Genomic DNA, 13,261 nt, shown 5'->3' with positions numbered 1-13,261 from the left:
AATCTTTGTGAAAAATCAGCTGTCAAACAAGAGAATAAGTGGTCATAAATATAATTTTTAAATGCTTAAATCTGTAAAAAGGGTATGGGGGGATATGGGCTCTTCTGATTTCAGTTGTTTCAGTGTAGTTACTCCAAATTTATACTAGTGAAATGCAAAACCAGAATCTGGCCCTAACTCTAGCACAGTGGTTTCCAAACTGTTTACTAAGGTGACACACCAACTGCATTTTCTCTCTTTTGAGGGGACCAGCCATTACTCCTGCCAGGCCCCGGCACCCCCTATAATCTGCTCCCCACACTGCTGCTTGCTGCGTGAGAGCATGTGGGAGTTCTTCTGGAGCATGAACAGGCTGCTTGCTGGCCCAGCTGTTTCCGCCCACGTTGCTGCTGCCCTTGCCTGGCTCCAATTCTCCGCACTGCTGCCCATTGCCCAGGGGAAGTCAGAGCAGGATCCAGGCAGCAACAAGCAGACAGTCAGCATCCTTTTCCTGTCCCACCTGTGCCCAAAGGTGCTTCCTCCATGTTGCTGGTGCTGCCACCCAGACCCCGCTCCCCATAGTGCTGTCTGCTGCCCAGGAGATGTAAGAGTAGTGGGATAGGGGGCTGCAGAGGGCAGCTCTAGGACATGCGTGACCAACCTAACCCTTCCTGCAACCTACTGGTGGGTCGGGACCCATCATTTGGGAGGCAATGCTCTAGAACATGTGCTGGGTATTGAGACTACGAGGGACTTCTAAATAGTGTGAGAGTAAAAATAATAATATGCAGTTTTAGGGTTATGTGCTGTCCACCATCCACTGTGAGGATTTCCACTTCTATCAGCAGGAGTTGGATAGAGATTAAGAGCAGCACATGGCCTCAACTTTATGGTGAAACTTATGATTTTTCTACCACTAGTGGGCATTCTTGCTCATTTTAGAAATCTCTCCAAGATGGGTAGGGTTGTGGTGAACAGGGTGTGAAATGTAAAAAGCACTAAATATCAAAATGAAAAAGAAACATCAAACAATGATCCAGAGTCACTTTCTTTGCTGAGCTTCATAAAATATAGCTGGGTGTGGCTTTTATATACTCAGCTATAGTTGAAATGTATGCTTGTTATTAATACATTTCACTCAACAGTGTAGATGATTTCTATTGTCCTGCCCACTGGTTCAGTGGTGAAGTGTTTTGTGCTACCATGTAGGGAACTAGTTTTCATCAAGTTCTAGATGGTTGCAAAAGGTGAGAGTTTTCCAAACTTAATATGATCCACTCTAGAGTGAGGAAGAACTTTTGTGCCTCTATTATGGCAGTGCCTAATGAATGATTTGAGTACTAATTTATCTGATCATGCCATGAAATATCCTCTCATCGGCCAATCATTTATTTCTCACTTTAGTAGGATCAGTAAAGCTGAAAAGTTCTGTTTAGGCTCTCCTGAAATGGAATTTTTCTTAAAATCCCTTTCTGCAAAAAGTTTCGTGTTTTTAATGTTTCATCTCTTTTTGGGATTAAACTTTTTCTTAAAAACATGAAAAGTGTGGAAAGGTGTCCCCCTTTTCAGCCAGCTCTATTTGTGACCCTTAGTCATGGTGCTGTGTTGACTGTAGATTCCATGCTTATTTGGGCAGGAACCAGGTTTATACATATTTTTGTGAAACATCTCATTTTGGGGTGACTGAAGAAAAAAGTACAAGTCTTTAAATTATTTTAAAGATCTGTGTCAGACATTCTTTTCCTAGGCACCCCTTCCTCAATCCTGCATCAGTTCCACCTTCACCATAGATATCCAGGTTTACACCACACTAGCTCCTTGGGTTTTCAAAAACTGAGTACAAGAGGACACATGAGTCTCTCCACTGTGAGTCAAACACTCGCCTGTTTGTGTCTGGGGAAAGGGAGCAAACTGATCTGCCAGTAGTGACACCCTTTGGTAAAGTGCCTTCATGAGGCAGGCAGTATAGGGTTGACCTTAACTAACTACCTCGAGGTAGAAATTACAGTGCCTTAGCTCTCTCAATATATAATCCTAGTGAAGACATCTTGTTAGCTATCTCAGTGTAAAAATAGTCCTTTCTTTGCAGTGAAAATTGAAAACATAGCCTATGTGACTTGCCCAGCATTATATAGGAACTTAGTGAGAGCGGCTGGGATAGCATCCAGTTCTCCTGGGTGGCTTTCAACAGTCTTAACCATGAGACTATCCTTTCTGTCTTTGTCCAGTGTCACTGTTTTCCAACCCCTCTCCCCAGTGGCAGTGTCTCTCTATCCCATGGCTCCTTTCCATGCTTTGTCCCAATCTGCCGGGAAACCGCACCCAACTCATAGGCGCCAACTTCTCCTGGCGCCAGTGGGTGCTCGTGCCCTCCACCCAGCCCCGGCCCCACCCCGACTCCACCCCTTCCCCGCCCCCATTCCAACCCCGTCCCCAAAGTCCCCGCCCCAACTCTGCCCTCTCCCTGCCCCTGTTGGACTCCTTCCCCAAATCCCTGCCCTGGCCCCGCCTCTTCCCCGCTTCCTCCCCTGAGTGTGCTGCATTCCCCCTCCTCCCCCCATCCCTCCCACAGCTTGTTACGCTGCAAAATAGCTGTTTCGCAGCAGCAAGTGCTGGGAGGAGAAGCGGGGAAGGCGCGCTCAGGGGAGGAGGTGAGGTGAGCTGGGGCAGGGAGCTGCCGGTGGCTGCAGAGCACCCACCAATTTTTCCCTGTGGATGCTCCAGCCCCAGAGCACCCACGGAGTCGGCGCCTATGCCCCAACTTACTCCTGAAACTCCAGCTTTGCAAATCACTTTGTAGAAATCTACAAGCTACTGGTAACCAATTCAACTTGCAACAGCAAAGATTGTACAGCAGTTCTCTCCTGTCTCCTTCACTACATACGTACCTGTCAACTTCTGTAGCAAATGACGCCGGGGTCCTACAAGCAACAGCCTCATTCCCTGTGAAAACTTGAGTCATTCCCAGAGCGCCATTTCTCCTGTGCACTGAATGAGGCAGGGATCCCTTGGAAAAGAATAAATAAAAATGCATAAGTGGGGGTGAATGAAAGTTGCACAGGCAATCCTAAATCTGACATTTCCTAACTTTGGAGGACTCGACTTTGCAAATTTAAGTGTTTTTCTTAAACATGGTGTGTGTGTGTGTGTATATGTATATGCTACTAGTGCTGAAAGTACTTTATATCTACCCAGACAGTCCTTAAGCACAAAGTTTTATATTATTGAAACAAACTGTAGGAATTTATATTTTGGAACAGACCAAATACATTTTTTCACTCCTGTTTTAGGAATGACAAATTATTGTGAAAGATACCGTGAAGGAATGATACATGTTCTGAACACCTTTGGGCCAGTACCAGATTTTTCAGGTGAAATTGAGCAGCAAATCAGCCAGGTGAGTGTACAAGACTGGATTGATGTGATGTCATAAGGACAATCAAAATAACAAATGTTGGCTTTAATTTCTTTGAAGTGATCACTTGTTTGAGTGACTCTTCGAAGTGCCTCTGATCTGTATTTCACAGTGGGGGTATACACTTGCACTGATTGAAAATGATAAAATAGAATTCACATAATGTAAATCCCATTGCAAAGCGTTTTGAGATCTATGGATGAAAAATCATAGAAATGTAGGACTAGAAGGGATCTAAATAAGTCATCTGGTCTAGCCCCCTGCACTGAGGCAGGACTAAGTATTATCTCTGGACCATCCCTCACAGGCGTTTGTCTAATATGTTCTTAAAAACCTCCAATAATGGAGATCCCAGAACCTCTCTAGATAATTTGTTCCAGTGCTTATAGAATCATAGAATATCAGGGTTGGAAGGGACCTCAGGAGGTCATCTCGTCCAACCCCCTGCTCAAAGCAGGACCAATCCCCAACTAAATCACCCCAGCCAGGGCTTTGTCAAGCTTGACCTTAAAAATATCTAAGGAAGGCGATTCCACCACCCTGACATGCTTAACTACCCTGACATGCTTACCCTTAAGTACTATCTAAGAGCTACGTAGCATTATTATAAGCTTTTCACTATGCCTTGGTAGAACTCTGAGAGCTAGTGTAGATGCATCTCATAGTGTTCATAGATAATTAGTGGTTGTACACAACAGTAAGAGAGCTGCTTTCTGTAGGTTTTGTTCCCATCTATCTGTTCTGATGAGCTGAACTTGGAGGTCTGATTGTTGGCATACCTATGTGACAAGTTATGAATAATATTTAATAACAGTTTCTTGTTTTTATTCTTGTATTTATATATTCTACTAACTAAAACCCTAATCTGCAAAGCAGTTAGACGGCTAACTTGATTATTCACACGCTTAAAGTTAAGCACCTCCTTATGTGCATGGCTGGATTGGGGCCCAGGTTGTTTATCTTGCATCTGAGTTCTTCACCAGTGTGATTTCAAATATATAATCACCCCATGGGTTTATTGCTGAATCAGTATAAATCAGGAAGCAACAATAGATAGCAAACTATGCCTTTCCATCTATCATCCTTCTTAATGCCTCTATAAATGAAAAGCACAAAAACAGAGTTTTGTGATCTTCTCAGAGTGCTATATTCCCATTTGGCCTCATGCTGATTCTTTCTCCTTTTTCCTTGGGCTTCATCAAAGACATGGACAAAACTAGGCTTACAAGGAACCTTCCCCAATGGCAAAACATTAAACACTTTTTATGCTGCTTTCTGCCCCCCATGTTGCTCTAGAATAACTGCAACTTGTGAATTATTATTCCTGGCAACAACAGTGCTGCAAATGACTTGGGCCCGAGTTTTATCCAGCTTCTGTTATATTGCTAATTGTTTATCTTTTAAATTTCTGAACTGTGGGCCGCTCCTTTTGGCAAAGATGGCATGGGGTCTGCCTCTGCACTTTCAGAAATACTTCCCTCTCTAAGAGCACATCAGTCAGTAACATGAAGCTGGCACGAGCTTATTACCTACTGTTGCTCTTCTTGCAGTGATCCATTTAACATATAGATCTTCAGGTCCTTAATCCTTGCACTCAAACACTAGGGTCCACTTTCCTGCATGTTGTTTTAGGTATTGTTTTTAGCCTCTAGGTGCAGCCTGCCACCTTGTCATGGTTTCTAGCACTGGAAACCCATTTAATAATTTCAGCCTGCTCCTGACCCCACGCTTGCAAAAAGTGATAGCTTCATTTCTTGGATGTGCCTTACCTTATAATTTTATGTCTCTAAGGCTGCACTCCTAAAAAATGACACCTTCATAAACGTGGTTTATGAGGAGTAAAAAAAAAATCAAGTCTTCAAACTCCTACATGTGTACTTGGATTAGAGCACGTATCTAGCTGCCTAAAAGGCCAAGGCTGGATCTCCTCCTTCCAAGTTAATAAAAGGGTTTTGTCAGAAGGACTTGACAGCTGCCTGATGGGCAAACCAAGCAGACAGGTTAATGCCAAGTTGCTGCTGATAGACTTACATGGCCCTGTGTGAGAGCTGGTGTATACTAGAATGTTAGGTTGACCTAGCTATGCTGCTCAGGGCTGTGAGAAAGTTAAATCCCTGAGAGATGGAGTTAAGATAACCTAAGCCCCAGAGGTAGACAGCACTGGGTTACCAGAAGAATTGTTCCATCAACCTCGCTGCTGGCTCTCAGCGAGATGGATTTATGACAGTAATGGAAGAACCTCTTCAATCACCATAAGAAGTGTTTACATTACAACACTGCCATGGTAGCGTTTCTAGTGGAGACACACAATATTAGGCTAGAATGTTCTCCAAACTACAGTGAAAGGTGAGAGCTCCCACCTCCAAGTACTTCAGGTCTTTCTCACTGTCCACCCTGTCAGATCCTCACTGTCCACCGTAGAGATTAACTAACTTCTAACTAGTGGATTGGACAGCCTGCAAAAAGGAAAAAAGGTATGAATTAACGGTATCCTCCTTTCCATGAAAAAGAGGCATGTTGGCCTTAAACAGGCAACTAATGGCCCTTGTGACCCTACTGTCTGTTGTCAACAGAATCAGAACCCGTATGACAATTACCAGCATGGATGTTAATCTGAAGAGGGGAGAAAACCGACAAAAACAATCTTGGTAAGAAATTTCCAACATGCAACAGGAGGTTTAATCTTCTGTTTTCTTTATTTCAGGCCATGAGTGAAAAAACTCCAGCTGATCCAGAACATCTAAATGCCAGGAGAGCAGGGAGAGATGAATGTCTGATGGGTCTTGCCAAATTGAAAAAACAAATGAAATCCAACTGAGTTGCATCCTCTGTAATACACAAAGGCAAATTATCCGCAGGTCTCCACAAAAGTGGTTGCTTCCATTTCCACAGGCAAAAGTCTGTATTTGCAGAACAGGTGACTCAATATGCAAGCAATGATTTTTGCCCTTGTGCGAATGCAGAGGCTGATTCAAAATGTGATCCAAATTGTCATTACGTTATTAATTTGTGACAGGAACTGCTTAAGAAACTAATTCATAAAAAAACTTTTTATCTGATTATTCTAAATGCTTTAATACTAGCTTATGCAGATTTTGTTGTAGCCCTGTCAGTTCCAGGATATTAGCGAGACAAGGTGAGTGAGTGAGGTAATATCTTTTATTGGGCCAACTTCTGCTGGTGAGAGAGACCTGAAGAAGAGCTCTGTGTAAGCACAAAAAACTTCTCTCGCACCAACAGAAGTTGGTCCAATAAAAGATATTACCTCACATACCTTGTCTCTTTAATACTAGCTAGCATCAACATTATTAATACTGTATAATAGACAGGCAAACAATAGCTTTTAAAATTGTACATTTGATAATCTTGCTTGGAGATATGTAGCCTCAGCAGCGCTTGCATTTGCTGGGATCCAGGAACGGGCAAACATCAGCTGTTTGTCATTATGGGACAAATTCTGCTCTCCATAACCTTCTGGGGGCATGATGAGCTCTGTCTAACTTGACTGCATTGGGGTGAGAGGAGAATTTGTGGAATGTATACAGGGAACGTCCTTGCACCCCTCCCAGGGAGAATAGGAGAGGGGTCCACTGGTCATTCTCCCCACAGAGTAGGAGCACGATAGCTTCAGGGGTTGCTGCAACCCAGCTCTGTAGCTGTTCACAATCTTGGTGAGAGAATTACTTTTTCCTTCCCTTCCCCCCTCCCTTAGGCACTTAGTTACCATGGTGATAGGCAAGGTATAAGTATCTGAATCGAATAGAGCAGAATCCCTCCCTGCCCCCCAGCTCCTATAGAATTCATCAGAGCCTCACCCAGTTTTTCAGGCTGTGCGCTTGATAGCCCGTGACTTTGCCCTGACCAAAGTGAGAAGTTTGATGTCACAGTGGTTTATTGCTACCTAAAATAAGTGTGTCCCATTTAGGCCCTCTCTAGAAGAGATAAAAAGGTGGTTAGAGTTATTTTTAAATTGTTAGCTAACTTAAGAGGCAGTAGGGTCTAGTGGACAGGGCACTGATCCGAGACCTGGGTTCTCTTGCCAACTGTGCCACTGACATGCTGTGTGACCTTGGGCGAGTCACATCTCCTCTCTGTGCCTCTGTGTTGTCTCTCACCCATTGTCCGTTTAGACAGTTCATTCTTTGGGACAGGGACTGTTCCTTGTTACGGGTCTGTATAGTGCCTAGCATGGTAGGGCCCTGATCTTGATTTGAACCTTTGGACACTAGTGTAATATAAATAATAGATAAGAATGATTTGAAACACCACATAGAACTTAATGTAGCCACTGCTTAACATCTTCAAATTCCAGTAGCTGGTCATATTGTAACCTAGATTACCACATAATGTACAAGGTGTGAAGCAGTGGCTATGCTACGTGGCACTTCAAATCCTGTTAGCAAATATAATTTTAAAAACACCTTTCTCCCGATTCTAGACAAGGTCATAGGAGGTTTTAATAACTCTTTTTAAACATAAGATTAGTTCCTCTTTGCTATATGCATGTCCACAGTAACAGTCTCATTATGTCTTAGCTGGTTAGTTGCTCTGCGTTAGCTTGTTTTGAAATCTTTGAAAATCTATCACATCATCAAATATCTGCCTCCATTTCTGTTCTTTGCTTATGAATAAAAGCTTGTAATGAAGTATGCTGACTTCCACAAAGGTCCTGTGTGATATTTTACTGGTTACACTCAGAGCCGTAATCACAGTGGGGCAAGTGGGGCAGCCACCTAAGGCACAAAGCTGCACGGGCGACTCAGGCCGTTGACACCAGCCACAATGGGGCTCGGTGGGGCTAGCTCTGTATGGTGAGGCTCGGGGAGGGAATGCCACTTCACCTCCTGACTCACCTCAATGGACCACCCATCCTGTCTGGACTGGGCGGGGGTGCAACCAAAAAATCAGTGGGGCACATGACACTGCGTGTCCCCCACTGCGTCGCCTGGGGGGTGCAAATATGGTTGCTCACACTGGGTGCTAAAATGCCTAGTTATGACTCTGGTTACACTGAACATTGGTTTGAGATGGTGTACTCTGTTAGGGGTGTAAGTGTGCTGATTTAAAATGTTGCTGAGGTCAGTTTGGAATCAAATCGTCAAATCTGAGAAATGGATGCTAGTTACCAAGTATGCACTATTGTCACCTAGTGCAAGTGCGAGGCATTTAATAGCAGTGAGTAACTTCCTGTCAAATTGCCTCATGGAAAGCCTGGGAAGGAGGGACACTGCAGAACAGTGGCCAAAAAGGGAGATACTATGGTGTAGGATAGAGCTCTGGGGAGTGACGGTATCAGTGTGATTCCAATATCTCTGCCTCCCATCCACTCTGAAAATACCACTCTTCGAGTGTTTGCTCATGTCGATTCCATTCTCGGTATGTGAGTGCCCATGTGCGCAGTCGTCGGAAATTTTTTCCTTAGCGGTATCTGTAGGGTTAGTTGCGGGGCCCTCTGGAGCGCTGCGCTCATGCACCGGGATATCAGGCACCGCCAGCCCTACCTCCTCTCCGTTCCTTCTTACCACCCGTGACAGTTGCTTGGATCAAGTGGATAGGGGCTCTTCCCGCCTTCCTTTCTCAGTGCCCTGTAAATAGTTTGTTTACAGTTAGTTGTTAAGTAGTGTAGTTAGTGAGTTAGAGTCCCAGCGGGGACTTTGCTCTAGGTAGGGCATCCCCCAGTCTCCGGGTTTTAAGCCCTGTTCTGCCTGCAACAGAGCTTGCTCTTACTGAATCTTCGCTAGACTCGTTAATCTCCTCAAAGAAATGTCTTTGCTTGGCAAATACTGCTTTAAATTGCCGAACGTTTTCTTCTCGAATTTTTCCGGTGAATGCATCCTATTTTTCATGGTGCCTCGTGTGGTAGGGCCAATGCACGTTGTGCTCCTTGGGAGCAGCAATCGTTTGCTGGCAAATAAGGCATTGAATTTGACCTTTTACCTCTGTGAAAAAATATAAATTCTCCCATTTGTCTTGGAAAACTCTCTTTTCTTCCATGAGTGTTCTTTTTTGCAAAGAAGTCATTTCCAAGAGGTTTTAATAAAATATAAACACCACAGTAATGCACCTCACTCAAAGGACAAAACCTGCATTTACTTTTAGAATTCCTTCTGTTAAAGCCCCCCGCTCTGCCCCTGGCTCTGCCCCCGCCCCACCCCTGCCCCGCCTCTTCCCACCCCAACTCCACCCCCTCCCCACCCCTATTCCAACCCCTACCCCAAATCCCTGCCCCGACCCCGCCTCTTCTCCGCCTCCTCCCCTGTGCGCGTGGCTCCCTGCTCCTCCCCCCTCCCTTCTGGAAAGTGCTAAGCACCGTCAAACAGCTGTTTGGCAGTGGGAAGTGCCTGGAGGTAGGCAGAGGAGCAGGGATGCGACATTCTGAGGGCGGGTGGAGAGGGAGGGGAGTTTGGCGGCCACAGGAAATAACTCCGGGGTGGGGCAGGGGGTGAGGGGAGCATGGCGGCTGCAGGAAATAACTCCGGGCTAGGGGGGGAGCTTGGCAGGCCGCAGCAAAGCTCGGTGGGCCGTGTGTTTGAGACCCCTGGTCTACATGGCCTGTCTATATCCCAAACAAGCACAATTTGGACCTGGCAGTCAGAGTACCAGACCACATCCAGTCATCACTGGAATGGTGGTTGGACCCCGGGTCAGTGTTGGAGGGCGTTCCCATCACAGTCCCGTCCCTGTCGCTGACCCTGGCTTCCAACGCCTCAGACCTGGGCTGGGGAGCCCATGTGGGTGAGCTCATACGCAAGGCCGCTGGTTGCGGGATGATCACTCCCTCCACATAAATGTCAGGGAGCTCAGAGGGTTCAGTTGGCCTACCAGGCTTTCCGGTCTCACTTCAAGGGCAAAGTGGTACACGTCCTGATGGACAACACCACCGTGATGTTTTATATCAACAAGCAAGGCAGAGCCAGGTATTCGGCCCTTTGCCAGTAAGCTCTCTGGCTCTGGGACTTCTGTGTGCAACGTGCCATTCATCACATGGCCACGCATCTTCCGGGGACTAGAAATGTACTAGCCGATTGCCTCAGCAGAACCTTCTTGTCTTGCCATGAATGGTCACTGTGATGTTCCCCTGGATGGGTGATCTGCTAGGTCACTCCAGTCCTTGACTCTGGGAGCCAGACTTACCTCATCAATTTAACAAAGAAATTGATATGCACCAGGCTTGTTATCCCAAGGGGAGTCTCTGACATGATTCAAACCAAGCGCATTGCTTCAGGTAGAATAAACAAACCAATTTATTAACTACAAAGATAGATTTTAAGTGATTATAAGTCAAAGCATAACAAGTCAGATTTGGTCAAATGAAATAAAAGCAAAATACATTCTAAGCTCATCTTAACACTTTCAATGCCCTTACAAACTTAGATGCTTCTCACCACAGGCTGGCTGGTTGCCCTTCACCCAAGCTTTCCCCTTTGATCAGCGCTTCAGTTGCATGGTGGTGATGTCTGTAGATGGAAGTGGAAGAGAGAGGAAGAGCATGGCAAACGTCTCTCCCTTTTATCATGTTCTTTCTTCCCTCTAGGTTTTGCCCCACACCCCTTCAGAGTCAGGTGAGCATTACTTCATCGTAGTCCCAAACTGACCAAGGAAAGGGGGGTGACTCACTCAAGAGTTCAACAGATCATTTGTTGCTGCCTAGGCCAGTGTCCTTTGTTCCTGTGAGGCTGGGCTGGGTTTGTCCTATACATGCCCTGATGAGGTGTGACCTGCCCCTCTGCTCTTGGAGAGTTTTTGCCTGGGCTTGTTTTAAGCAATGAGGACACATTTTCAGCCTCATAACTATATACATGAAATTACAACCTATAACATTACTGTAACAACAATGTTAGGTTCATCATGAGCCTTCTGAAGACACGCAACATGACAAACTTTGCATTGGATACCACACAATCATATTATAAGAATGAACATGGGGGTGCCGGGTATTTCCCCGAGGTACAGAATGTCACAATCACTCCACTCTGAGGTGGTCAGCGTATCTTCCAAAGGTGGGGAACTCCCTGAGTGGACTTGTTCACAACTCATCAGAACAGGAAATGCCACGTGTTCTGTTTGATTCAGGAGCTTGACAGGGACTCCCTGTCAGATGCCTTCTTACTCCTGTGGTCAGGGGCTTTGATGTATGCCTTCCCACCAGTGCCGATAATCCACAGAGTCCTCATGAAGAGCAAACAGGACAGGGTGAAGGTAATCCTGACAGCCCCGGCTTGGCCTCGCCAGCACTGGTTCGGCACACTGCTAGACTTCTTGGTGGCAGACTCGCTGCAGCTGCCTCTCTGATCGGATCTGCTGTCCCAGAACCACAGCAATCTCCTGCACCTGAACCACTTGGCCGCTATATCAGCCTTTCACCCTCCATTTCAGAGCGGGTTGGTCTTCGCTTATGACAAGACAGTCCAGTTTCTAAAAGGTCTGGAGCAACTCTACCCCCATGTCCAGAACCCCGTCCCTCCTTGGGACCTGAATCTAGTGCTGGTGCAGCTCATGTGGGCCCCCTTCGAGCCATTGTCTTCCTCTTCCCTGCTTCTACTTTCCTGGTAGGTGTCCTTCCTGATGGCAGTAATGTCTGCCCTTAGGATCTCTGAAATTAGGGCACTTACCTTGGAGCCACGCTATACAGTGTTTTTCAAGGACAAGGTCCAGCTGCGACCGCACCCAGCTTTCCTGCCCAAGGTTGTTTCACAATTTCACATGAGCCAGGACATATTCTTGCCTGTCTTCTTCCCAAAGCCTCATAAGTCTCAGGAGGAAGTGTAGATTGCACTCTCTGGAAGTCAGAAGAGCACTAGCCTTTTACATTGAAAGGACCAAGCCATTCTGTAAGCCAACGTAGCTGTTTGTCATGGTGGCAGACAGAATGAAAGGTCATCAGGGGTCCACCAAGAGGATTTCATCATGGATTACCGCCTGCATCTGGTTTTGCTATGAACAGGCAAAAGTGCCTCCACCGGCGATTGTAACCACCCACTCGACTAGGACGCAGGCCTCCTCAGCGGCCTTCCTGGCCCAGGTGCCAATTCAAGATATCTGCAGGGCCACTATCTGGTCATCCATTCACACGTTCTTATCTCACTACACGCTTATCCAGCAAGCCCGAGACAACACCGGCTTTGGTAGAGCAGTATTACCAGCCGCACGTCTGAACTCTGAGCCCGGCTCCATGGATATTAATTATGAGTCACCTAGATTAGAAACGACATGAGCAAGCACTGGAAGAAGAAAAAATAGTTACCTACATTTTGTAACTTTTGTTCTTTGGGATGTGTTCCTCATGTGCATTCTATTACCTGCCCTCCTGCCCCTCTGTCAGAGTTGCCGGTAAGAAGGAACTGAGAGGTGCCGCCGGCCTTACACCCTGATATACTGACACATGAGCGTGGCACTCCAGAGGGCACCACAGCCGAATTATGGATACTGCTAAGGCAAAAGATCTCCAACAACTGTGCACGTGGGCACATACTCACCTAGAATGGAATGGATTTGAGCAACACGTCTCAAAGAACAACAGTTACAAAAGGTAGGTAACTGTTTTTTGTAGGCTGCACTGGAACCACTGACATGAACAAAAGACTTAGGCCTAGTCTACACTGAAAAGTTATATCAGCATTTCCACGGCATAGCTATGACAACAAAACCCCCAGCATAGACACAGCTATGTTGATGAAAGAGGGCTTCTGTCAACGTAGCTAACTTCATTCAGGCAAGTGGTGTTTCTACATGACAGAAAGACCCCTTGTCTTGTGATGGAGTGATGGAAGCTCCCTGAAAGTAGGGGGGCCACTGGCTCCTGAACCGTGGCCCTGCCCCCTACACTCCCCCTTTCCCTGAGGCGCTGCCTCTTCCCCCGAGGCCCCA

The 13,261-nt window shown here is 46.1% G+C and overlaps 1 protein-coding gene across 2 annotated transcripts in view; it reads left to right on the top strand.

Annotated features, from left to right (window-relative positions):
* CRYL1 (crystallin lambda 1) overlaps positions 1-8,059 on the top strand; it is an 84,685-nt gene extending 76,626 nt beyond the window's left edge. For both annotated transcript variants that reach the window (XM_048845360.2, XM_048845353.2), the window contains exons 7-8: positions 3,270-3,376; positions 6,099-8,059. In XM_048845360.2, coding sequence (XP_048701317.1) covers positions 3,270-3,376; positions 6,099-6,212 — 221 coding nt within the window. In that variant the 3' untranslated portion in view covers positions 6,213-8,059. The remainder of the gene's footprint in view (positions 1-3,269; positions 3,377-6,098) is intronic.
* Positions 8,060-13,261: the final 5,202 nt, after the last annotated feature.

This window comes from Caretta caretta, chromosome 1 (assembly GCF_965140235.1).
Source record: "Caretta caretta isolate rCarCar2 chromosome 1, rCarCar1.hap1, whole genome shotgun sequence".
In the NCBI taxonomy this organism is placed as follows: Eukaryota; Metazoa; Chordata; order Testudines; family Cheloniidae; genus Caretta; species Caretta caretta.
Note: the sequence above shows the minus strand (reverse complement) of the source record. Positions and strands in the feature narration are given on the sequence as shown.